The sequence below is a fragment of the Strongylocentrotus purpuratus genome, unplaced genomic scaffold, assembly GCF_000002235.5.
Source record: "Strongylocentrotus purpuratus isolate Spur 01 unplaced genomic scaffold, Spur_5.0 spur5_scaffold_10, whole genome shotgun sequence".
Classification (NCBI taxonomy): Eukaryota; Metazoa; Echinodermata; class Echinoidea; order Camarodonta; family Strongylocentrotidae; genus Strongylocentrotus; species Strongylocentrotus purpuratus.
The window spans coordinates 16,552,742-16,579,143 of record NW_022145595.1 but is presented as its reverse complement, the minus strand read 5'-3'; the positions used below and the strand labels follow the sequence as shown (position 1 = coordinate 16,579,143).

Sequence of the window (26,402 nt, the reverse complement as noted above, 5' to 3'; positions counted from 1 at the left end):
AAAGAAGGAAAAAAAGAAGAAAAAAAGTCTTCTTAGAAAACAAATTGAACAAAACTGACCTCCCGAAACGATCCTTTTTAAACAAAATACATTTATGAAAGGAAATCTACTGTACGTTAGGAGTAACATTTTGCTGAAGTACAGAATATTAATTTCAGGATTTCATTTCTGCAAATGCTAAAAACTAATTAACAGGGATGGGGGAGTAAATGACTGTAGAATTTACAATGACCCCTCAAATGTTTTTTTTTTTTTTTATGAAAAAAGGTTAGTAATGAAATACTTGAGTAAAGAGTGTTTTCACCCTTGAGAAATGTAGAAAAGGTTTTGGAAAGGTTGATCTATATTCCTGAGCAATGGAACTACCTCTCAAATGATGAAGTTTTTCATTTATTAATTAATGCACCTTTGAAATAATACAAGTGAGCACAACACTTGTTAAAGGTTACTATGTGCCATTTGCAGCCAACATCAAATTCTATAGAATTTTGCAGGAATTATGAATATGTCATGTATGTCCCATCTGTGTCTATCTATGTGGTCTTTTTTTTCCCACAAAAAGACATTTTCAAGCCCTTTTGTTTTGAGGAAAGTTTCAAATGTCATTGGAATTTAACCTTTTCATTTTTTGGCCTTCAAATGGGACATAGTACCTTTAAGTCCTGTATCTTTATACACCGTGTCCTAACAAACATCCCTCCTTTTTAATCCTTTTTCATTTTGATACCTCAGGGCTGGAGAATGTGGAACCAGCCTTCTATGTGAACGTAACGAACGTACCCCGAGATAGATATTCATCATCTTCATCATGGGACGGAAACCAATCAAACTCAACCAGCATAAACTACTACTTGATGATGGACAAGAACTAAAAAGAAGTGCTGGGTCATCATTGCGTTTCTTTTCTTTTTTCTTTTTTCTTTTTTTAAATCTTTTTTTTTAAAGTAGACTTTTATCTTTTCATGTCAGTGTAGTTGGATTTCTTTGGTAAGCTTTGTTTTCCTAGATGCATTTAGGGATGATGTTTACAAAATCATGGTGTTTTGAACTTCAAAAGAATGGCAATAAATCTTAGCTATTATTTGCTGGACTTTGGTCAATGAATTGGGAGGTTTCAAATAAATTGAATCTAATTGAGGGATTTTGCACTTGATGTTGATGGACATACAAAATAAAAACTTTGTGTTCAACTTTTTGGTTCAACTCAGAACCAATATGTTCAAAAAGAAGTTCTTTCTGAAGTTCAAGACATCACAGGTATATTCATTTTTCTAAGTGAACGAGGTTCGTTTCAGCACTTTGGGCAGGCAGTGGGCAAATATATGCTCACTTTCAAGAATCCTAGTTCTGATGATGAAACTACTTCTTGGTATATTACTCTCTTCTGTTATGTTTTCTGTTTTCATTCTAATCTAAGCAGCTTGGTTGAGAGACTGTGTGGAAATGTGTTAAGAGGTGGATGAAATATGAAACGATGCTCATGTGATTCGTCTTCTACTACTAGATCTCAGTTCATCGCTAAAGTTTTGGATATGAATAGATATACTGGCTTTGCATACAGTATGCTGTTATAAACACACCTGCACTTGCAAGTACTTACAGCTCTTCACCGTAAAACAAAAAGAAAAGAATTTGAATGAAATATTTTGTCATGTCGCAACAAGATACGATCTAGCTTATTTTCTTTTCTGATGCATGCTCTTATGTCTGATTCAGTGTCAAAAAGCCACTTTCAAAAGGTTTTGGTAGTTGGAAGTAGCTTGTCTTTGCAGAAGCGACCGATGTGAACGGCTTTAATGGTAGATAGTAACGCTCAGCTACAAGCTTATTACATGATAGACTGATTCATATGTGAACTGATCATCATTATTCTAAGGTTATATGTCTAGCTAGAGGCCAGCTCATTTATTTTTTGCTGATGATGAAATTGTGCATGGTGAGAATTGCAAAGGTATCTGGTACAAGCATTTGTGACTCAAATCTATTATTTGAACTTTTCTTATACCTAATAGTCAGTGTAGCATTTTGCTGCCATGCCCTGGTGCATGGCATTGGACCTTTTTATTATTTTCTTTCATCTTTTTCTTTTCTCTTTTTTTTTTTGTGTCTGAAAGAAGATCAAGCAGTATTGGGGATTACGTCAATGTTTTCTTCTCTATTATTACGTTCTATACTATTTTGTGATTTAATACTGAGTTTAAATAGCCATGCTGTGATAATCATTGCTATGAAAAATATAATAACGTCCTTATTTGCCCCCATAATTTGTTTTTATATAAAAATCCTTTTGCCTGGTTTCACACACGTGTAACCGCATGTACTCTAGTAATACACATAGTTGAAGACAAATGGTTTATCTCTTATACGATGAACCTTCCCCACTCAAATGTTATGTTGGTCGCTATTCAGGTAATTAACATGCAATATGTTATTCTGTCGTATATGAAATGCCCATATATGGTATATATTTAATACAGCTTTCAAATCTGCATCTGGCCTGAAAAGTCTTTTTTGATAATAATTCTAATTTGATGTAACCTCTTAAAGAAAATGCTATAGTCAGTTTCTTACTGATGTTTATGTCTGGGAGGATTAACTAGTTCTAAGTCAAGTAAGATAATGATTCTCAGCGACTTCAAGTCAAGTTGCAATTTGATGCAAGAAATCAATTTAAAGCTTGTTTTGAATTGTGTCATGAATTAAGGAGAAAGCTGTCCATTGTCTATCACCATCATGTTTTGTTTGTAATTTCTTTTCATCATCATCCAACTATGAGGATGTTAATACGAATGATTGAACAAAACTTGGGAGGAGACTGTAAAGTGATAAAGATGGCATCTTTTGGACTCTTCTCGATCGAAATTCTTGATTCTCTGCTTTCATCCATCTTTTTATTTTATTAGCATTATCAGATGATGAAGAGAGATTTACTAGCAAGTATTAATAGTGGAGTATTCTTCTGCACTTAACGATGTTGTGCATTACTTTGTATGGATGAGTCCACAGTTATTCATTTAAAAGCATCAAGTGATGGCGGCCATTTTGAAGAGCATTTGAATGGCCGCAGCGTGTTTATGTTTACTATATTTGACCGACTTGAATATCACATAGTGATATATTCCTTTCTTTTCACTTCAGAAAGATAGAGATACAATTAGACTTAACGTGATGAAACTATTTAGGATGGTAAAGTACTGTCTAAATAGCTTAGCACAAACTTTTCAAAGAAGAAAAGAATTGAGACAATGTTAAAGGCATACAGTGGAAACCAGTATGCGAAAAGTGCTCATTGTTTGTCCCCTGTTGACATGACTAGCCTGTGTTTAAGATGTTTTCTTTTCTGACCGAAACACTTGCGAGAGCTTTATTAGTGTGAATCATTGGTAAAAGAAAATGCACACATATCGGTCCCTCTGTGCTTTTTTAGTGAAGCACCCCCTCTAGAAAGGTGGACTAGACCCTCTTTTTTTGTTGTCAACTTTAGTTGTCATAGTGATGATACTAAGAAGACATAAAACTTAGTGTTTAGTTTGTAATGATGCGGTGGTGTAGCATTTTCATGACTAGAAAATGAAGAGTGAGTCTGGAGCAAGCCTAACTTGTGGTGGGTTAGGCTTAGCGTGCCAGTCACTTCTTCATAATTCGTAGATGACGACTGTGGTGTAGGTTACCAGGTGAATAAAATATTAATTGAAATTGGACTGTACTGTGAAGACCAGTTCGGGGCTGATTTGTGGTGGATTAGTCTCTGAACAAAAAAGGTCTTGTGGAATTAGAGAAGAAATGATTTGAGTATTCTCCCATTTACTGGAGAATTTATGTGAACTCTTTCATAGAAGTATCGGTGTGGTACGTTATCTTTCTTGGGTGTGAGGTTTATTTCCTTTGAATAGACGCCGAAAGTGAATGGAGTATTCGCATGTAGCTCGCACTCCTCGTATACTTACTCTACATATTAAGGAGTATTTACTATCGTAATTTTTACCGTATGATTATACCCAAAGTAGTCACACTTTATTGCCTTTATTTTTGTTTTTTTAGTAGAACAAGCAAATGTTCCCCTACTCCCTTTCGTATTGCCTTTTATTTGTTCAATCATAATTTAAATTAATCTTTTTATTGTTGCTTTTCTGTATAACTGGAACTCTTATTTAGCAAATCAATAATGTGTTGTCGAAGCTGCATTTCTGATGAAGAAGATAAAAAAACGTTGGAATTGGCTCCGAATTGTTGATTATTTTCCTCGGACATTATTGTGCGCGCAGGAACTCTGTGAGTGCTGCGCATTGTCAATATCGAGGAAGAGGAAAAACCATACAAAACCAGTGTCAAACGTTTATTCATGCTAAAAACAATGTGTTCTACCCATTAAAACATGAATTACTACAGTATTCATATCGTATCATATTCCTCTTTGTTCATGTGGTTGTGTTGTCTTCTCAAACATTATATTGCTGGTAACCCGTGTCCCTTGTAAATTTAATGTTTTTTGTAACTCAAGAATGAAAAGTGGACTGGTTTAATTGGGCCTTTGTTGAATATCTAAGGTTTAATATAATGGATATTTCTTTCCTGGGGACATAATCGCATAAACATAAAACTACCGGTACTTCTCACTTTCAAAAAGGGACACATCACAATCAAAAATCATTTATCTGTTCTTGAAAAAGATGTTTATTTCACAAATGCACTAATATAAACATTTTTCGTTTCGGCCCAGTGTGTAGAATCATTTTCACTATTTTTTTCTTCAAATCTTCACAATATTTTTTTCCATCGAATGTTTACGCAAATTACAATATTTTATACATTTGCAATTCTGTGAAGGCTCTACAAACAAAAAATTAATTTTAAAAAAAAGTGAAAACAAAAAACATCACCACTCTCATGAGCATCTATTATATAATACAAAAACACACTAACAAGAAAAAATAGTTGTTTAAAAAACATACAGTCAATGACAAAACATGATTTTCATTTCAAAAGTCAAAAAGCAATTCCTCATCGAACAATTAGTTGAACAATCGGTTCACATGATTTGCTTTTATAATTAAATATGATAATTTAGCAATACAAATTCTTGAATAATCTGAAATTCAACAGTTACTTCTGAACCCCCTGCATCCATGTCCAAAACAATTCAAAGATACAGGCTTCAAACAATAATTTAATTTAACCATCTACATATGTTTTTTTCTTTTTATTTTAGACTAATTCCTGAAACAATTATTAATTTTTTAAAAAATGAAGGTTTAAGTTGGAAGGGGATATTTGCAAATAGTTCAATTCAAAAAAACTTTTAAAACTATATGTAATCTTCATCGTAATTTTGTTGAAAACATGATTATTTCACTAGGAAAACATTAACACACAAGGCATCTTATAAAAATCTCTTATTCACACTAATTATTGACACATTACTTGAAACTAGTCCAAAACAAAACGACAGTCATCAAGCAGTATAAACCTGTATTCAGAAAAGATATTAAGACTCATAGTTTTCTCTCACCGGGGTGATAGAATTTTGCCCAGATTACTTTTTAACCAAATTGCTAATTTAAAAAAAAAAAAAAAAATTGTATTAATAATTTTTTCAACTTAAAATTTATGAGAGTTACCGATTAAAGAAAGATAACTAAATTAATCGTTTTGTTACCTTCTAGAACTGATAAAGAATGGAGGTGATGTTATGGAATGTCTATTGGTGATTAAATGAACTGCCCTAATTTTCTACAAAATTTACCAAAAACCAATATGACAGAGATTTCAGTTGATATGGATAAACAGTTTTTGAATAAAAGGTTCCTAATATGAAACAGCAAAATTTAATATTTGTTTCTGAAATTCCTTAGGAACATTAGCAAGTGATTCAACCGTTGAAGTAATGAATATTTTCTGAATACAGGCAACTACAATTGTCGGAAATTGCGTATATATCAAGAGTTCTGTACGTGAGATAAAAAAATAAGCCCTCTTTTTAAAAACACATTCAACAGCCATCTGTACAGTGGTCGTCTTTAAAATTTTAAAAACAAAGAGACATAAGTTGTCTTTATGTTTTAACAACAAAAGGGCTATATTACAGAAAAATTGTCAACATTTTGTATGTGATACATTTTGGATGAGTTAATAGTCTGAAAGGGCAATCCAAACCCTGTAATAACTCGTTGTTAGGGAAGCAGAAAAATAAGATACATAGAAAAGCGAAAGTTTGAAATACATTGGGCCAATAATGAGGGAGTTACAAATTTATGAAATAAGAAATCACTAAATCCATGTAAATCTCAAATTGGCAATTTGGTCAGAGGATTGTTACGTAGTCATGGGACAACTTGAGTTTGTTGTGTACAAAAATATAATTAATTTCTGTTTTTCCCCCAAGTGCCTTCTCCTTTGTGGCACTACTCAAAATATATTGATAGTACATGTTTATTATTGATAAGATATTGTTATAGGTCCTCTAACAAGAAGAATGTCCCTAACCATAAGTCTTGAAGAAAAAAAAGACATATTAATCATTTGATGTGTTGAAACAAATGGGAAAGTAGTCCGGCACTTTGTTACACTTAACATTACTGATTCAGCCAATTTGAAGTTCCCACATAGTGATTACAAATTTCAAAAATTCATAACTTTCTGATTTTTTTGTCCAACTCAATTCACACTTCACCAGTCAGGTTTTCTGATTTTTCTGCTTTCCTTTAGAGTAGTTGTCTGCCAAGGCTGGATTTCCCTTTAAGTCCTGTGCAGCATTCAGTATCGTCACATTATTAAAAAGACTGGCCGGTAAGAGAAAGAACAACTCCATCTTACCATTATTTATGTTTTCAGGATGGATTACATACACGGTTCAGCCTAAAAGATAAGTCTTAAGTTTACAAACTGTTCATAAAAAATAAGAGGGGAGCTTACAGCCCAAGGGTAGTATTAGCAATAATCCACACTTACTTTCAACATTTTATTTGATTCTTTTTAATTCTGAAGGTACAAAATAACAAAAACCCACCAAAAAAAGTTGTACATGTAGTTTGTTTCGTTTGCATTAATGATATTTAAAACATGCTATGGTACATGAAATACATGATCGTACATGCCCTGACAGCTCATTTTTCTGTGCGTTATCAAATTCGCAACCCTACAAAAATTTGCAAAAAAAATGACGTAATTGAATGCCTTACAAAAATAAAACCCTCTGGAAAATAAATGAATCCTTGCAAAACTAACGGCTTGTTCCATACTATGGCTTAGGGGAAATCCCCCAAAACATGTACTCCTGGAATGTACTAATATAAAGCTGAGCAAAATTTTGCCAGGTGTTACAAAGTGTAGTGTCTAGTATGATTTGGTCCTTGTACGTATCATTAAAGCTATGAGTTTATTACACCTATTAAAGTCCACTTGCACAAAAGTTACATTAAAAACTGAGGTTACAATCGAATGTACTTTTCCTTGAAAAAGCCAATCAGACCACAGATTTGGGGAAACTCTGTAAAAGGTGCACCAAGATCGGTGGTGTAAATCGATTCTTTTTAATAGAAAAACATGAAGATATTTGAGCATGTGGTATCCTAATTTATATAAGGCAGTGGTAAATCCTTTAATGTATATTCACTTGGTGACATCAATCCTTCAAATTATCATTATTATCTGGACAAGTTCATTTAGATTCTATGATCGACATGGAAATTAACCTCTATCAGATATCACATTTTTGTTATCATTATTCAAACATCAATCCATGATAGCATTTTGTGCCGCTGTATTTATTCTAAAATGGGAGTGAAAATGAGCAGATTTCCAAACTTTATTGCATATTCAAGAAATCTTGTTGTATGATACACAGGAACCTTTAAACCTCCATAGAAAATACATTATCATCTGAATTACAAAAAAACAAAAAAAGCTGAATACAAGCGGGTCCTGTTTCGTATAAAACAAAAGTACTGTCACACTTATTTATAGTACTCTTTTCTTCATTCATCAACTGCAGGATGAAGTACATATTTCACAAATTTTTCTCTCTCGATCAACGGATGGAGCGAAATACATAAACGTGAAGGAGAAAATGAAGCTCAAGAAAGAACACAGAAGCCACATGCTTTTAGGTTGGGAGAAAACAGGGACAAGAAGTAGTTGCTTAAATCGAGAGAGAGAAAATAAAATGCTGTTATTGTGCCTGGTTTTTAAAGGTATAAATGATTGAATTACTGAGAGAAGGATTTTTGACAAGTATTGATGTTTCGTCCCTTCTCAAGAAGAACATCGTAAATGGGGAACATTTAAAGTAAAGAAAAATAATCAAATTATCCGTATTGAATGAATACAACATGCTTGTTAGCATAGTTCTCCTATACTTCCTACAAACATAACAGTAAATATAACTTTGATTTATCAAAAGTTAGGTACAATATGTTACAAACTGACCAACTTTGAATTCTACATCTGTACTGTTTGTAAGTCATTTTCAACTCTTTGCCCTGAATTTAATTTTCAAAAAGGTAGTTTCCGTAACTGTCTACATTGTAGCTTGAGATGTTAAGTATAAAAAAGATCATCCTCCGAAGAATATCTCCACAAAAGAATGAGAAAAAAAATAGAAAAGTCAATAATTTCAGATATGTACTTGCGTGTACTTCAAACTTTAAAGATATATCTTGGGGGGAAACATCAAAACTAACATAGAATATAATTCTTACAACATAAAATCACATTTCTCACTAATATTATATAAACAAAATTATAAAGTAATAGACTTTTAATGAATGAACATGTACAAGATTGCAGGTATGGTTATTCAAGTTTGCTTTATAAGGAGACGCATCATAGCATGTGATCGGTCATGTGATTGGTCATGTGACTTGTAAGTGTATTCATACAAGAAGTTAGAAGCTAACTCACCACAGTGGTAATTAGTAATTTGTCAACACCATAAGAAGTATGTTAACAATTAATATTCTAGTAATTTATCTGTGAGAACATCATGTTCATATGATCTTAATTCTGGATAGATTGTGTTTTCGCTGAAAAGACATGTTTTAAAGTCTTTTGTCAAAGAAAGAACTGAAATAATAAACCCTTAATTTTCTATCTGTTCCTTTTTATCTTCTGCTTTAATACCTCATGTAATGCTAAAGTAAAATCAGAGATGTTCATGATGGATACATGTTTAAAAGTCCTGTATGGACACACACTTGGTTGCAGCCAAAAGCAAATGACATGTAGGTGCTTAAAATTCAGTGTTTGTCTTGGGTGTGATGTACTTCCCAAGCACTTCATTTAAAAACACTCGACATCGGATTTAAAATCAGTAAGCATTTCTTACACCGGAACTTGACAGCATTTCTTAAACCGGAATCGGATAGAGGAACACATTAAGAAGCTGTTGAAACAGGAGTTTACAAAACTCCTGGCACTACTAAAATACCAACACCACACACTGCATTTCCATTGACCGATGATGTATGATGCGTTCCTATAACAACAGATGAACAACAAAAAAAACGTCTTTAAAAAAAAGTACAGAAGTGAGCAAGTGAGTGAAATATATATTACAAAGCAAAACAAGAAAAAAGACAGCAATGAATTCAGCAGTCACGATAGGTCATCTTTTAAGCTCTAAAGAGTCTTTGTCTCCCATTTTACGAGATAGGTCTTGCAGTAGGAGCAAATGAAATGGCCGTGCCGACCGACGAAAGCAGACGATTGCCTCGGGTGGGTGTCTCTGAGAGCTCCGACGGCGCAAGACGATTCGCATGTGGTCCGTGCATATAAATAATTTACAAATTCACAACGTTGAATAGTACATATCGTCAAGTTCAGGTGGAGGGAGAGACTTACTCTGGCCGCAACGCAACACTTCGGCAGAACCTACACATCAAGCAGCTTTGTAGGTTTCTCATACCAGAATTGGGGTCCTTACCATGGTTATCACTTTAACGGTGGGATGGATCGAGGTAGCTTTATAAATAAACTTGAGATGGATAAAATCCTATGGCGTGCAGTTAACATGAATTCAGGGGATAATGGATAAATCATATTTTTGATTGAGTAAAAAAATTACATTAAAATGGTCCAGCCACTTCTTTCTCAAATAGTATCAAAAATTGGGACTAAAAACGGTTGGTCGTTAATTTCAGACTGCTTGATAAAGAGCAACAAGGCACAAGCCCAATGAATACGATCAGGAGAGATACAGTACTTTTTATAGCCCTAAGTTTTCATGGTTTAACAAAATTGGAACTACAATTTTCATCAAAAGGGTGAAAACATGTAGGTGTGGGTTTGTAGGTCAGACACATCATTGAGACCGACGCTTGACCGAATACAGTCAGACCATGGTCAGCTGTCGGATTGGCAGTGTGATCGGGGTAATAGGGTCAATCTTAAGATTTTTCTGTAACCCTGTTTCTGGTTTATTGGTTGGTATGCATAGAGGATTGAATCTTGGGAGAGGGCGGATTGAAACGTTACGTTGCGACTGTGACCAAGCCTCACCAGGGTAGTCACGCTGTTACGGTCCCTGACTTGACTGAGAGATCCTGAGGCATTTCAGACAGGGGCACTCTAAGCTGATGGGAGTGCGCCGCCGAGATGAGCGGAGGGGGATGCATACCTTGAGGATGATGCATGGGTAAGAGCCCATGCGGGGGGAAACCGTTCGTAAGGTGCGGCCGGAACGCCTCGTGCATCCCAGGCGGGGTCGGATGGTGGCCCAGCAACGATGCCTGCGGCGAGAACATGACCATGGGGGACGTTGCACTCGAAAGAGACGGGTAGGACGCCGCCGACGGGTGAGGTAAGTGAACGATGGTCGGCGACGTCTGTGCTGCCAGGGATTGCTGTGAGTGGTGGGAGATGTGCTGAGACGACAGCGACGGAATGCTGAGAGTAGAATGTGAAAGAGATGATGATATCGATGCCGACGTGCCCGGCCCGCTCGACGACGTCGTGTGTAAGTGCGGCGAGAAGAGCGGACGACTCGTTTCGGCAGGCTTGTTCACACTCGACTGGCTCAAGTGGCTTGCCGAATGACTGTCTCTATGGCTTGGAACCTTGTGGGATGAACTGGTGGACGAATGCGACATTCCGGCCGATGACGACGATGCAGAGGATGATGATGACAATGACGATGCGCTTGGTCCTTTGGATGTCGGGGGCTCACCGTTGCTCTGAAAGCTACTACTGTGTCCGTTGCTGTTACTCCGACCGCTGCTGCTGATCGGATGAGGGAGCACACGGCTTAATGAAACAGGATGGATGCCGTTCTGCTTCGGTGAGACCATGGCATCCTGGTGAGGTCGATGGACTGGAGAATGGGGCATCCTCGATAGGGGCGATGGTATTGGCTGGTCTGGGTCGAGAGGAGGTGGCTGACTGGGGCTGGTGTCCGACTGGTCGTCGTCCATGTCATCGTCATCCATATCATCATCGTTCCTTCCGTGGTCGTTCTCATCAGATGAGATGTATCTTATGCACTTCTTCTTCCTCCTGATGAATGACGAAACACAGAAATACAGATGATGAACAATTGATCGGTTAGTTTGATGAAATTAAAGAAGAGTTGTCTTGCATGTATCAAAGCCCTTAGTGGTTAAACTGTCAATGGATTACTCGTAACATGCAACTAAATACATCCCCCTCAAGAAAGATTACAGAGAGTCTTTTTCAGGACTCCTCAATCCTCCCTCTCTCTCACATGGTGCATCCACAAGCCTACTGTTTAAATACATCCCTGTAAGTTTTAAGTAATATGATCATCATTTATCAAAGTAAAAGTAATCTTCAACTTCAATGAAGAAAAAAAAGATAACCCATTCACACCGTAGTAGGAATAACTCTAAATTTATGGATATTATCATAACTAGAAGAGTAGTTTCTAAATAGGTTTCATACAATTGTCACCATTCATGTTATCTTAAGCCACTGCCTATGAGATCCGGTGGCTATTATATTACAGCCTATGGGTATTAGAGAATTCAGCGGTCAAGGGTTTAAAATTGGACATGGACTAATTTACAGTTCTCAGCAACTCTTCAAGAACGAGTACATGTGATTTGTGGATGCATTTATTTGACTCACCTGCAAGGTTTACACCAGAAATCTTGTTGGTCCACACCAAACCTCGCTCTACACTTCTTGGGTGTTGATGGCTCACCTGGAGGCAGGGAACATTGGGAATCAAAACAAGGATATTTTTTTTAATTTCTAAAACACACCTTACAACAGCACTCAACACTAACATGAGCCTCTGCAGTTCAAATAATCATGCAGTCTACATATTCTTACACGCCAGACACTCTATTAAGTGATATGACCGGCAAGGCTTTGCATCTGCCCTCTACGGCTCAATTGTTAAACCTATGTACAGTTGCATTACCTGGGGAAAACAGTACAACCCAAAATTGGCATTTTGGGGTAACTGCTGATGATTTCATGGGCCAATTTTAAACACATGACTGGTTTATTTAATCAATCAAATGATCCCCCCCCCCCCCCTCCCTCCTCAAAAAATATTCAATAGAGGCAAAATACAGTTACTGCTTTAGGGATGACCTGTATAGAAAGACTACATTTTCTTTTTCCCTTGAAAGTGGTTTCTTATTTAAACATATACTAAAGGAAACTGTACATAAAGACCACATGCCATAAAGACCTCTTTTCTTTTCTCCCTCTGAGCAGTCTTTATTTACAGGTTTCATCGTATAAAACTTACCTGGATTATCGCCATGTGACTTGTCTCTCTTCTTCTTCTTCTTCTTGCCGTGTATGGCATAGTTGTCCCTGGCGCTCCAGCCTGGGTATAGCTGCATATGAAGTTGTCGCTCCTTGCGTGCGAGCTCATAGTACTTGGCCTGTTCTTCTCTGGTGAGCGCATGCCACTGAAAAGACAATACAGTCCAGAAAGATTTTAGATAATGAGAATGATAATTTGGATTTATATATCGCTTAAAACCTCACTGCACTACTTGTAGCTACTTGCTCCCTCTATATAGAAAACAATGCCTAATCAGTGACCATTGGTCCCCCATGATCCTCTTTTTCTTATGTTTATTGAGAGCTGAGTTAATGAGATAACCACCTGTCCAGTGAACTTGCGGGGCGGTCTAATCCCTCGTATAAACTAGTACAGATAAGCTTTAAGTACCGTCTCTAAGCGCTTTACAGGTATGATTACCCTGGTCATTGGATTCATTCACACACAATGTGCACCATCTCCACTCCCTGTTTGAAATTTCAAATTACACCAGCAATAACATTTTCCATTATATCACAATTAGTAACAGTAATGGTGATTTTGCACAAATTCCTTACAGATTCAAACCATGTTTTACATTCCCAGAACAGAAAAGTGATATTTTTGTTAAATCAACAAAACAAAACGGATAGAGAAAAGCGAGGAGATGATATCATCAACTCGCTAATTTGCATACACCCTATGTGATTACCGGTACACATCAGTGTCATGAAATTATGCAAACCTTGAAAATTCCATAACTTTCTTATTCTTCATCCAATTTTGATGAAACTTTCAATGTTTTGTTCCTTCCATTGTTCTCTATTTATTCAATTCAACTTCCAAATGGGCTGGATTTAAGGAGCATTTGATTTCTTACCCTCCTTCCTAATATTCGATTGGAATTTTAAAATTCCATAACTTTCTTATTTATCATCCGATTTTGACAAAACTTTCACCGTTACATTCCTTTGAATTTTCTCTATTTTTTTCACCTCAACTGGCAAATGGGCCAGAGTTGCCTTTTTGATAGGGGGAGGTTTCTTACCCTTCTTCCTAATATTTGATTAATGGCTGCGCTCTCTTTGAGGGTGCACTCCTTGACCACGCTGGCTCTCATCTCCTTCATGTAGAGCATGAATGCATTGAGAGGTTTCTTGATGTGTTGCTGTTTGTTCTTTGCTTCTTGGGCGGCAAGCTTCTTTTCCTTCTCCTTCTGATGCCTACAAGAAGAAAAAAAGAAAGGGGAAAAATGATTATCATGAAGAATGTGGTTTGTTCTTGGTTTCTCTTTCCTTCTTAATACAGCTTTGGGGGGTGTTTCACAAAGACTAAGATCGACTTTAAGTTGGACTTAACTATGGCAGGACATTCATGCCGCTGGTTGTTCACATCATTATGATCTTTAGATAATATTTTTTCCTTCAATAATGAACTATCAAAAAATGTAAATTCTGTAGAATTGTGACCATGATTTGTATGTCCTTTGAGAGACCAATGCCAGTAAATGGTGAGAGAAAACAGTGGCATGAATGGCCTGCCATAGTTAATTCCAACTAAAGTCGATCTTATTAAAGTCTTTGTGAAACACACCCTGAAGAGCCAAGAAAGGAAACTAAATCAAAATGAGAACAAATAAGGAAACAAAGGTGGTTATCAAGAAGAGTGGTGTTTGTTCTTGGTTCCTCTTTCATCTTTACATCTGGGCCTCGTAACTCAAAGCTTGGAAATTGCCCGTACGATTGATTTTTGTGATTGATAGCATATAGTGATCAATGCAATCAATCGCCAAAAATAAATTGTACGATCAATTGCCAAGCTTCGTGTTACATGGACCTGGAGAACCAAGAAGGAACTGATCAAAATGATTATCAATAGATTTTAATAAATAATCTTTCTTCTTTTTCTCTTTTATTCTCATTTCAAGAATCAATGTGACCATTTCTTGTTTCTAATTTTAATTTCTTGTTTCATATAAGTATGATTATCAATGTATATATCTGCTCTGTTGTCATGTATCTCACTTGGATGGATGGGTCCAGGATTTAACCAAAGACCTTTGGAAGGACCTGTTACTTTATCATATATCAGGTCAAAATTAAATTTGTAGGGTGGTGTGTTCTGGCCCTTGTTCGATTTTTCAAAATTTGGGCCCCAATTAGGGCCCCCCCCCCTAAATTTAAAATGTATTAGCCCATGTGTACCAGGACCCTTCTATTATTATGCTCTGCCAATAAAGATCTGTGCTTAGCTACAATGGGTCCCATCTTGCCCATCTCCCTCCCCCAACCCCATCCCTCTGACTCCTGCAGCGACCCCCTCCCCCCCCCCCCCCCAACACACAAAAATAAAAATAAAATAGTGTCTGATCAACCCTGGAAATTTGAATTATTTAAATGAGGCAAAGCATTAAATTTATATGATCATAGCAATTTTACTTTCATTTTATGCATGACTTTTATTTCCTGTTTCTCATCTGCAATTCAGGAAATATCCATGGACAATTATTTGCTGTCTACAGATTGCAATATCCTTTACAGGATTCTATTTCATCGATATCATGCCATTAAAGCTGGAATGCCAGACCATGTTAACGGGCCTCTCTTTGCATTTGTGATTCAGTCGGCTTCATGACACGGTCCATACAAACGACAGGTGACGTTTATGTAGCGAAATCCAATATTATTGGATGAAACTAAAGACGGTAATCCTATCAATCGAGTGGCGTGGAGACAACGAGCGAACGATGCCTCGCGTTGAGGTGGAGAGTTACTGCACCTCCCCGCTGAAATAAATTTATCCACAACAAGTTTGGCAATTGTTGCTTAATCAATTGGATTTCCCCTCCCCAATCCACCTACAATCATGATCCAATTAGGCAACGGAGCTGGTACCCTATCCCATCTCATGATCATTACTCCCTATGCCTCGTGCACTGGGGTTGCTCCAGAAATGGGATGTGTAACCACTCTGCTCTTGATGACTGGTGACAGTTTCTCAGAGTTGATTTCTCATTCACAGACTGGTGCATTATACCCGAGATGGGTTGTGCCACCACTACTTCATTTGTCTATGATTTGATCATGATGACTGGTAACCATATCTCAAGCCCTGGGCCTCGTGGCTTCCACTGTAGCCTTGTCTGTGAAACATGGCAAGCACCAATCTCTCCAATAAATCACCATATTGCTACAGTATGTGGCTAACTACCGACTTATTGGATATTCCGCTGAGGTGAATTATTGCTGATTGGACGAGATTGTTAAGGTCAATCTTTATTTCCAATCTGAGAGATGTATTAGTCAGACTATCAATTCCATTCTACAGATTTATGTAGAATGATAGATTGTACACATACCATAATCAGACTTGTTTACAAGCTAGTTTATCAGAAATGAAGTGTCTTTCATCCTGCAATATATCATGCAAAGCTAAAAAAAATCAAAGTTTAATGTTGACAATTATATATATTGCGATGTCTGACATTTGAATTGCAACGATAAACTAAATCTTGGCCTGTTGAAGAATATACTGATGTATCCAACCGTTTGTCTTCTCATTATGTCTTATTAATCATGATTCTGTATACTTTAACAGAATGTTACCCTTACTTTCAAGTGTTGTTCACCTCATTAATATTTCTAAGGAAAGGTTATTGAGAAATTGCAACTACCTGCAATTTTCAATTTTAATAATGAATATTGCTGGGGAGTCATTAAAATTAATTATCATAAGCAGTTCTTATGTCCGAGAGGCATCATTGGAATGTAAGCCATAAAGTCAATCACGTTTGCAATGTTTATTTTGTGATGTATTGTGGCATTCTGTATTCACTTTTGTTTGTTTCCCTTTAGTGATCTTTAAACTGTCATTTAAAATACAATCAAACGTGTCTATAAAGACTGCTCGCTAGAGGAAAGAAAAAGTGGTCTTTTCAAGCAGGGGGTCTTCATATATGGGTAACTTGAATACAGATTTTAGTGAGAAACAGTTCTAGGTGAACTAAAATGTGGTCTTCATGGACAGGTGGTCTTTCTGCACAGGTGAACACAAAAATGGGTTTCAGTGGAATAACAAAACCTTCGATTTGATTTGGATTTTTTTTTCTTCACAATTTTGTTTAGGGGTATACCTTCAAACAGAAGTTTTAGATAGGTGGTGCCATAGACTTAAATTATTAAGGAGTAAAACCTGTGTATAGAGACCACCCAAAGGGGAACCAAAAAAAGTCTTTGTGGGCAGGTGGTCTTTGAATGTACAGTAAAATCTGCTTTAGTGACCACCTGTCTACAAAGGCCACATTTGTTGTTTCCCTTGTAAATGGTTTCTCATTGAATCATGTACTAAAGGAACCTGTCTACAAAGGCCACTTTTTGTGTTTCCCTTGGGTGGTCGCCATAGACAGGTTTGACTGTATGTAGGTTTCCTTTAACATGATGTTTGAATGAGATCATTTCAAGGGGAAACAAAAAGTGATCTTTACATACAGGTGGTCTTTTTATGGAGGTGATTGCCGGCCAGCTTACCTATCATTGCTCTGCTGCTGTGCATCATGTTGCTGAGATGACCCAATGGGGTGCATGAGGGAGTGTGGAAGGCTACCCACGGGTATTGGACCGGCGCCGATGGGCGAGGGGCCCAGGCGTGCCATGCTGGCTGGGCTGACGGCTAGGCTGGGAGGGTAGGGGGACCGCAGTGCACTGCTGGTGAGAGGGTAGAACGGTTGGCCTGGCCTGGAGAGGGGGGAACAGAATAAAAATGAGAATAATGAAGATGTGTCGATTAGATATCATTTATCTGGGGGGGGGGGGAGGGGGTTAGAATCGGGATGGAGGCACACAACAGTAAAAGCATTACAATTCCTGAAAAAAACATATACCGGTATAACATATTTAAAGGGTATAACATAAGTTAATGCCTAACTGGTAATGGGAGACCATGAACTAGCTGAAATGGCTGATGAAAATGTGGTTCCTCGTTACGTCATAACATATGCAATGTGTATTTCAACACTAGTTAAAATGCATATAAAGTATGATTTTGTATTCACAACAAATTAAATGAGCAAAGTAATATCTATGCCCTGCGAAAAAGAAGTGTATGTGTACACACACACAAAAACAAAAGAGTATTGAGACTAACATGGTTATGTTCATCTCTTGATATAGCCCATATCATGTTCTCGATGAAGTATAATTTTGTGCTTCACAGAAAAGAGGGCGGTTCGTCAAGATCATGGAATGTAAACTCGCACGATTAATCGGCTTCCCGGGATTCGAGGAAGCAGGGGAAGAAAAAGGAATTTTGATAAGACCGCTAGACCGCTGCAATAACCTTTACCATTCTATAAGCAGACAGGGACAAAAAGTGCACATCCCCTTGTTTTAATGTTCCCCGGACTCGGAAGAAAAGTGTGCTGGCGCGGTGAAAGGTTGACGATCGCGCCAAAGATTATGATTGAAAACTACGGGAGGTGCCAACCGCACCAAATACCCGTGAAATCGGGGGCTTGCCAGGCGGCTACCGATCAACGTCAGTGTAGGGGAAGAGAGGGGGAAGATGTGAGAGGGGGGAGGGAGAGAGGAAGACAGGGAGAGGGGGAGAGAGGGGGAGAGAGTGGGAGAGAGACACAAAGAAAGAGAAAAAGAAAGAAAGAGTGGATGGAGAAAGTGGAAGAGAGACAAACTGATGGAGAGGAGGAGGAGGATAATTAGTAGGTAGAGGTAAAAGGCTGCCTGGTGTGGTCTTGGCCACTGTTTCTCTCATGCTAATCTATTCTTCCACCATCACCTCCTCCAGCAAGCCCCCTCTCCGCAAAGGGGTGAAGATGAGAAGTCGGTGTCAAAGCACCGTCATGGACCTTGTGCTTCGATGAACAAATGCTACATAGTCCAGAAGAACGAGGGCGGGGTTGTATCACAGGAGGGGGAGGGGAAGGGGGAGAGGGGGGTGAGATGGAATGGAGTCATTGTACCTTCACAGTGATTCACGATTTCACATGGATGCACGGTTACTTGAGCAATGAACAAATGCTACATAGTAGAGAAGAGGAATGGATGAGGGTGGAGTTGAATCATGGGAGGACGGAGGAGGGGGTGGGGCGAGATGGAGATGGTGTTAGTGTGCTGTCACAATGCCATGCCATTCACATAGATGGTATGGTTGACTGAGCAAGGACTTCATATTCCAAAGAAAGAGGAGGGAGGCAGCAGGGTTATAGCAAGAGGAGGGAGGTGGGGAGCGAGAGATCAAGTGAGATCGAGGAAGGGGGAGAGAGAGAGGGGGGAGAGAGAGAGGGGAAGAGAGAGAGGGAGAGAAAGAGAGGGAGGAAGGCAGGGAGGAAAGGAGGGAGAAGATGGAGGAGGAGAGGGAAGGAGGATGAATGAGAGAAAAGAGAAGAGAGGAAGCAGGAAGAACTTTGTGAATGCATCCTCATAAGATTCAGAAGGAAAAGCGAAACGAAAGACATCTCAAATGGAAAATGGCCAAGAAGTTTGGAAATTCAAAATGAAGAAACAAAAGATCAACAAAATTCTGGGTTTCAAAATCTTACGAAAATAATGTCCATGTATAGCTCAGATAGTATTGAAGGCTGCACTCACATTTCCACAAGCATGTTTCCAGTCAAGTTTTAGCTAGCACAGAGGTTCAGGAAAACAAAGCTCAAACCACAACGCAAAAATATTACACATAGTAATATCATAACATCTTTCAAAGCAGGAAGCTGATCAGCATTTGAAATCACCAATTCCAGTGATTCCACCCACAAAATCTGCCAAATGCAGCAATGGAGGAAGGCTTTATCAAAAGATTGAGATCAGGGACCTGTTTCACAAAGCCTTTTTACACAGACAAATGACAAAAATCAGAGAGAAGTCTGCTGATTACCAATCAGAAGCAAGGATTTCAGTAGCTTATAACAAAAACTGTCATTTGTCACTGATGACAAGTTTTGTGAAATGCCCCCCCCCCCCCCCCCCAAGAGAAAAATCACATGGAGGCAAATCTATTTTAATTTAGAGATATGAAGAGAGAGAGAGGAATGAAGAGAGAGTTGTATAAAAAGGGAGATGAAGAAAGAGAGAGGGAAAGAGAGAGAGAGCTGAAGAGAGAGATGGGAGATCAGAGGGGCTTTTGTCACAAGCCAACATTTAGAAGATACATGGATGAAGTTAGATCATGGAGATTGGGGCAGAGGATTGTAGGTAGGGTAAGATGATAGGAGGTGGAGTTGGAGAGGAGAGAGACTGAGAGAGAGGGAGGGAGGGGAAAGAAAGGGAGAGACAGAGACAGAGAGAGACAGAGGGAGGGGAAAGAGAGGGAGAGACAGCGAGAGACTCACAGTAGATAAGATATGAGATGACAAATAGAGATTCACTGTAATAAGAGAAATACAGTCAAGGGTAGAGAGAGATAGAAAGACTAGAGAGAAAGAGATAGAGGTGGAGAAAGACGTGGGGAACAAAATGAAAAGGGGAGAGAGAGAGGGGGGCAGGATAGAAAGAGGAGAGTGAGAGGAGGGGGGACAAGGAAGCAAAAGAAGATAGAGAGGTGGACAGAGGTTACGAGAAAAAAGGTCGAGTTTGACAGAGAAAGAGAGAGCAACCAAGAGGGTGAATAGGAAATAAGGCAAGAGGAAAGACAAAGATGAAAGATGATGAGTTTTGAGTGTATGTTAGGCCAAGACATAGTAGCTTGGTATGAGCGTGTGAAGTGTGCGTAATGCGCATTACGCAGGCGGCTGGCCAGGCTTCTCCTCTGACTGATGAGTTGTGCCCATTTCTTGACCGGTTGTGGAACGGGGCTGCCGCGCTTCACTTGCCACGCATCATCACGCTGTGGCGAAGCGCAATCAAGCCTGCGTGCCTTCACGTGGAAAAGACGTATGTGCTCCACATAGCTAGGACGGGGAGGAAACCAAAATGAGTGGATCGAGAAGAAGGACTTAGATGTGTAATTATTTTATTAAAGATTTAGTTCTTGAATGAACATCAGAAAGAGTTTGGGGAGGAGTTTGGATCGCAAAGTGAATGATTTTTATAAGAATATTGTGATAGTCATAAAGCAAGCAAATTATTTGGTCAGAATCTTGACATTTTCATGAAAACTGAATACAAATTGAAATAAGGTAACTAGCGATGAGCATCCATATCCCTAGCTCAAATAAACTAGCCTAAAACCATATTGCACCCTAAGCCTAAATATATTTCAGATGTCTAAGCAATGCTGGCTCCAGGGGGGTGTTTCACAAAACTTGTCATCAGTGACAACTGACAATTCTTGTTATAAGCTACTGAAATCCTTGCTTCTGATTGGTTATCAGCAGATTTGTCACTGATTTTTGTCATTTGTCATTGAAAAAAGGCTTCGTGAACTGGGTTTGTGGTCTCTTTCTAAAACTAGTTCAATTTCTAACATCAACTATGGGCTAAGCACAATACCTAACCATCATCCTAACCCTAAACCTACAACTCAGTTGCACGCTACGCCTTATATCTTTGACAAATAACGGCAAAAGCAATCGTTGCCATTGCAAATGCTGTATCATCTTGGTCTTACCAAGACATGTTGTAGACCTCTAAAGGATGTGTTCCCAAGGAGCTCGGAGACAGTGGATGATACGGTGAGATCTCGGAGTGGCTCCGTCTCAGGATACCTGCAGGAGGAGGAGGAGGAGGAGGACAAAGAATAATTTGTTGAGCTTGGTTAAAGTGAAAAAATAACACATCATTATAATGTGCAGCAATTCAGGGATCTTAATAATATGTGTAAAAAGTAAAAAATGAATAAATAATAATTTGTTCTAAATATATACAGATATTAATAGTAACAATAATAATTGATAGTTTATCTGATGAGAGGCGAAGGGGCATTGACCCTGCATTCTGTGATAAGATTTAATACCTAAAATTTAGAACCTAAAATGTACAACCACAGCCATGCCTATACCAAATATGACCTGAATTGCAGTGGCATATGGATCAGAATATTGCGGGAGGGGGGGGGGGGCTGGCATCAATGGGGAATGGACCTTCTTCCTCTGCCGATGACATCGTCTGTTTGAAGCCAGAAGGACGTTAACTCTATGTAAAAAATATGACTTAGTCTCCTTCAGGCTCCAAACAGAAAAACGTTAATGCTAAATGGCCATTAGTAGAGGGGGTGGAAAACCTTTTTGTCTCCCTCCCCCCTTTGATTGGGGTAGGGAAAAAAAATATTTAAAAAATTTGGGGGCTAACTTTTCAAGCTTGCTTGCATGAAAATAACACTCTTTAATTTGTTATTGAGTTTAACTCTATGCAAATTTTGGGGGGCTTTTTTATGACTTTTGGGGGCTCTTTGGGGCATTTCTGGGGCTAATTCGCCCCAAGCCCCTGTGTATCTCAAAACTTGGATTGGGGGCACATGCTCCCTGCCCCCTGTAGCTACGCCACTGACTCACCTGTCTTGGAATCGACCTCGAGCCCTCTGACATGAGGAGGGGGTGTCCCCGGTGAGTGTGAGTAGTGTTCCTGCTGGTACATCATCAGCTGGGCTAGGGAGGGTGGATACGCCCCGGGATGAAGCACAGGCATCTTCTGGCCCTGCAGAGCAAGAGAGAAAGAGAGAAGAGAAATAGAGAAATAGGTTAATACAATGCTAAACATTATAAAGTTTTTTTAAATAATAATAATAATAATAATAATTTTAGATATTTATATAGCGCACATATCCACCATGCAAGGTGCTCAAGGCGCTTCAAATATTACCCGGCTCGGCTTGGCTGCCGATTTCGGCACTCACAGCATTCAAGGAATTCCTTCCTATCTGTACCCATATAACACCTGGTTGGAGAGTGGCAAATGTAGATTGATGTCTTGCCAAAGGACATTAGTGCTGCGGCAGGACTTGAACCGCGGACCCTGTGATCCACAGTCTGACGACTTATCCACTAGACCACAACACCTCTACATGAGTCTAGGCTAGATTATTTGCTCCAGCTTAAGATGCAGTAGTTAGTAGTCAAATTAATGACACACACTCACAAAAACTATTATTAGCTGAAGATGACGATGAGAGCCGTGTATTAAAAACAAAACACACACAAACACACTGTGGTATGAAGTAGGGCTCCTCACAAACTAATTTTAGGGGGGCTCGCAATTGACATAAATGGGCCCTTGCACACTGGACTCCTATCAGTGTAGAGAACTGCATCAAGAAAGCGTTAAAAGATTTTTAAAGTAGCAAATGTGGATAAAGGCTTAGTATAAACACAGCTTCATAAAATAGCTGTATCTGGGAAGAGTAGAATTTAATGGCTGCTGCTGCTGATGATGATGATGATGGCTTCTTGTATGGGGCCAGCTAGTATCCCCTTCTGCTGGGCCATCTCAGAAGAATGGCCCACAAACATCACTTATTCAACAGATTTCCCATGATTACCATGTCAGTGACAGTCATCACACAGCAGAGCGTCAGGTTGCTCGCTAGTTGATCTTCCATTTTGATTCTCCAAGATCTTCCTAGTATTTATGGCTCTCCCAATTTTGGAGAGAACTGTAGAGTTTATGTCCCCACACTCAATTGCAACTGACAGCAAGGAACCACGTTATGAGTCCCACAGTGATGTATTCTTTCTCATGAAAAACTGGACAATCGCTTATTTTAACACCTTCGGTTTAGCTCCAACTGATTACAATAGTCCAAGCTGGGAAATGTCCTTTGCTATATATGGTACCGGTATATATATATATTCTCTCTTGAAAGAACTTCAATTTCCTGGCACAAGTTTTACTTCAATATTCAGAAGATACTTTGGCAAAGAGTCTAGAGCGTATGTCCTTTCTTGGAACAAACCTTCAACATCTACAGGTTTGCAACAGAGAAGAGCTAAGGTGAGAATTCCTTTCTCTTTTACCAAGAGCTCCTGTCTAACAAACTATTTTTCTTTGAAACCGCGACAAAATTTCAAAGAACATCTGCTTTCTATGGGACAAGACGAACAACTGCGATTCTCAAATTTCAAACCTTGTAGATATATTCTATAAAAATACACCAAATCTTCATCAAATCCACTGCAAAATGATATCAAAAGGGAGTGCCGATTGTCAAAGCCGCTAAAAGAAATTATTGGGGGGGGGGGGGAGGGTCAGAATTCTTAAGCCTTGATATGATATTGCAAAGCCTAAATTCATTACATTACATAGAGATTGAAGAAAAGAGAAAGGTTTGTAACAGCCTGATTTGAGGGTAACTTTCTTCAACTCCCTGACTTTCTGCGAGTGATTCCATCATTTCTGTCGCTCCCGCCTCAAAAGGAAAAATGCTTTTTCAAACGGAAGGTCCCTTTGTAGAACTCAGAGGCTCATTAGTGGAGAATGTCAGAGGCAGAGAAGTACACTTTGTCAGTTTCTTTGTCTTGGTCAAGGTATATAGACTGATTTAGAAATGGCAAAAAAATGTTGCTATGTGATTTTGTGTCAATACCGATAGTTTATTATTGGTAAATTGGACAAAAAGGAGCGGGGAAACTGGACTGCTTTTGAAGGGAGAAATAAAACGAAGCAGCATTTATTTTGGCTAACATCAAAAAGGGCATTTGCTTACAAAAAATAGAGTGATTTTTACGAGAGAAGTGATAATTTGAGGGACTTATGTCTTTTATAGGAATAAAGGTAATCTATTTCTAAATTGTTTTTCTCAAAACTTTTCATTTCAAATTTTTGTAAAGGTTCATATTATATGCTAGAAGTGCTCTTTTAAGTCCCTTTCAATCCCCCTCTTCATCTCTCTCTCTCTCTCTCTCTCTCTCCATCTCTATGTCTGTCCGTCTGTCTCTCTATCTACTTGTCTGTCTGTCTCTGTCTCTCTCTCTCTCTCTCTGTCTCTCTCTCTCTCTCTCTCTCTCTTTGTCTGTCTGTCTGTCTCTGTCTCTCCCCCTCATCATTACTGCCTTCTATACTTCTTGAGAGCTAAAGAGACGACACAATCTGAGTGTTAAAAATACAGCTTTGACCTGTAGTAGCCCCCTTTTCCATTCTGCCACTCACTCCCTCCATGAAAACCTCTTTATAAAGCACTGATAATCCAATAAGCTTGTAACGCATTTAAACCCTTACGACTGCTATCCGTAACAACTTGAATAAGAGTTATAGGATTACAACACTGGAGTGATGAACACTTTCAATCACGAAAGTGACGTCTGTTGAGGGTCAAAAGAACTTCAACCGATATACTTTAACACAGTTTTTTTAAAACCTTTCTGGTTTTCAGGACGGGGAAATATCTATATCATCTGTTGGGAACCAGAAGGACATTAACTCTGTGTTGAAATATGAGAGTTAGTGCCCTTTAGGCTCTCAGCAGACAATTTGGAAAGTTTAAAGGTAAAGACCAGTATTGGAAACGCCCCAATTTCAAAAAATGAAATGGAAGCTCTCATTACCAATCATGTGAAAGAATATGTTTTGACTAATACATGATGATACAAAATTTGCTGGGAAACTGCCTACTAATTCATATATTTGGTAAATTTGTTTCTCTCATGGTCTGTGAGAGATATAGGGTAGTCCCATATACATCTTTCTGTGTATAGTGCTTGTAACTTTACGAAGAATGGGCCAAATTTCTTATCATTTTGATGATTCCAGAAACTTGCAGATGCTAGATGCTAGATGATCAACCTTTTCTGATCGATTCCACAACGTTTCTTTCACAATGCAATCGCGTGACCATAACTGGTCTTTACCTTTAACTACAATTGTCCATAGTGTTACTGTTGCTTCAATCTATTTGATATAATTCAATCTATTTGCTACAATAAATGAATTGAAGCTATACTAAATTTCACTCGATTGCATTTGGTGATTGTTGCAATGGTAGTAAAACTCTGATCATTCTTTACTGCAATTTATGCTCCACTGAGAAGCTTAACTAGAAAGCTCCCGTGTCTTTGAATTTTTCTGTCTTCTTGTCATTAGTATATACGAGTATCTTCTTCCTGATATATACAGTATCTGATTAGACCCACTACCACAAGTCTGAATGTATGCAATCCTAGGCAATGCCTTCCCGAAACTCCAGGACTCTTTCTCTCCCCCCCCCCCCCCTCTCTCTCTCTCTCTCTCTCTCTCTCTCTCTCTCTCTCACCCTCCCTCTCACCCTTTCTCTCTCTATCTATCTCAATCTGTCTCTCACTCTTGTTATTCTTTTTTTCCCGTGCAAGCTACGTAATTTCACCTCCGCTAATATGTCTCAGAATTTCCCCCCTGCCCGACCGCAAAATCTCCTCCCAAACAATAGCAATGCAAGCAACAAGGCTCAGAGCCCCTATTCAACATCGTCAACAGGACTACAATGGCCGGCCGTCTGTCATGGGGTTTGATGGGGTGAAGGAACCGGCATCCACTTTCACCTCCAACCGTTCTTTAGTCGCTCACACCAACGGGAGGTAAGTCAGTCTTGGTGGAAGTACTCAAGACTGCGACCCATCGAGTGAGTGCGGTTGTTGGGACAACATGAGTTGCCCTACATTGTACCATACGCAAAGTGCAACTGGTTCTATAACACATGCTCCATGGAGCAATGATTGCTGTGCTGTTTGATTTTGAACACCAGCCAAATTTCCAGCTTCGAAAACCTGCACCAAACAACATAAACTTAACTATTACTATATCACTATCAAACT

General features: G+C 38.6%; 2 protein-coding genes across 7 annotated transcripts in view; one reads left to right on the top strand and one right to left on the bottom strand.

Moving 5' to 3' along the window:
- LOC763682 (ankyrin repeat domain-containing protein 17) overlaps window positions 1-4,391 on the top strand; it is a 48,134-nt gene extending 43,743 nt beyond the window's left edge. For all 6 annotated transcript variants that reach the window (XM_030979635.1, XM_030979634.1, XM_030979631.1 and 3 more), the window contains one exon: window positions 733-4,391. In XM_030979635.1, coding sequence (XP_030835495.1) covers window positions 733-765 — 33 coding nt within the window. In that variant the 3' untranslated portion in view covers window positions 766-4,391. The remainder of the gene's footprint in view (window positions 1-732) is intronic.
- Window positions 4,392-4,647: 256 nt separating this feature from the next.
- Window positions 4,648-22,395, bottom strand: Tcf/Lef (HMG protein Tcf/Lef). The gene is made up of 7 exons (XM_030979630.1): window positions 22,176-22,395; window positions 21,293-21,389; window positions 17,260-17,466; window positions 13,782-13,956; window positions 12,713-12,878; window positions 12,079-12,154; window positions 4,648-11,487 (listed from the first exon to the last, which is right to left on the bottom strand). Exons 1-7 carry the CDS (start codon window positions 22,378-22,380, stop codon window positions 10,503-10,505), a joined length of 1,911 nt encoding a protein of 636 aa, XP_030835490.1. The 5' UTR covers window positions 22,381-22,395; the 3' UTR covers window positions 4,648-10,502.
- Window positions 22,396-26,402: the final 4,007 nt, after the last annotated feature.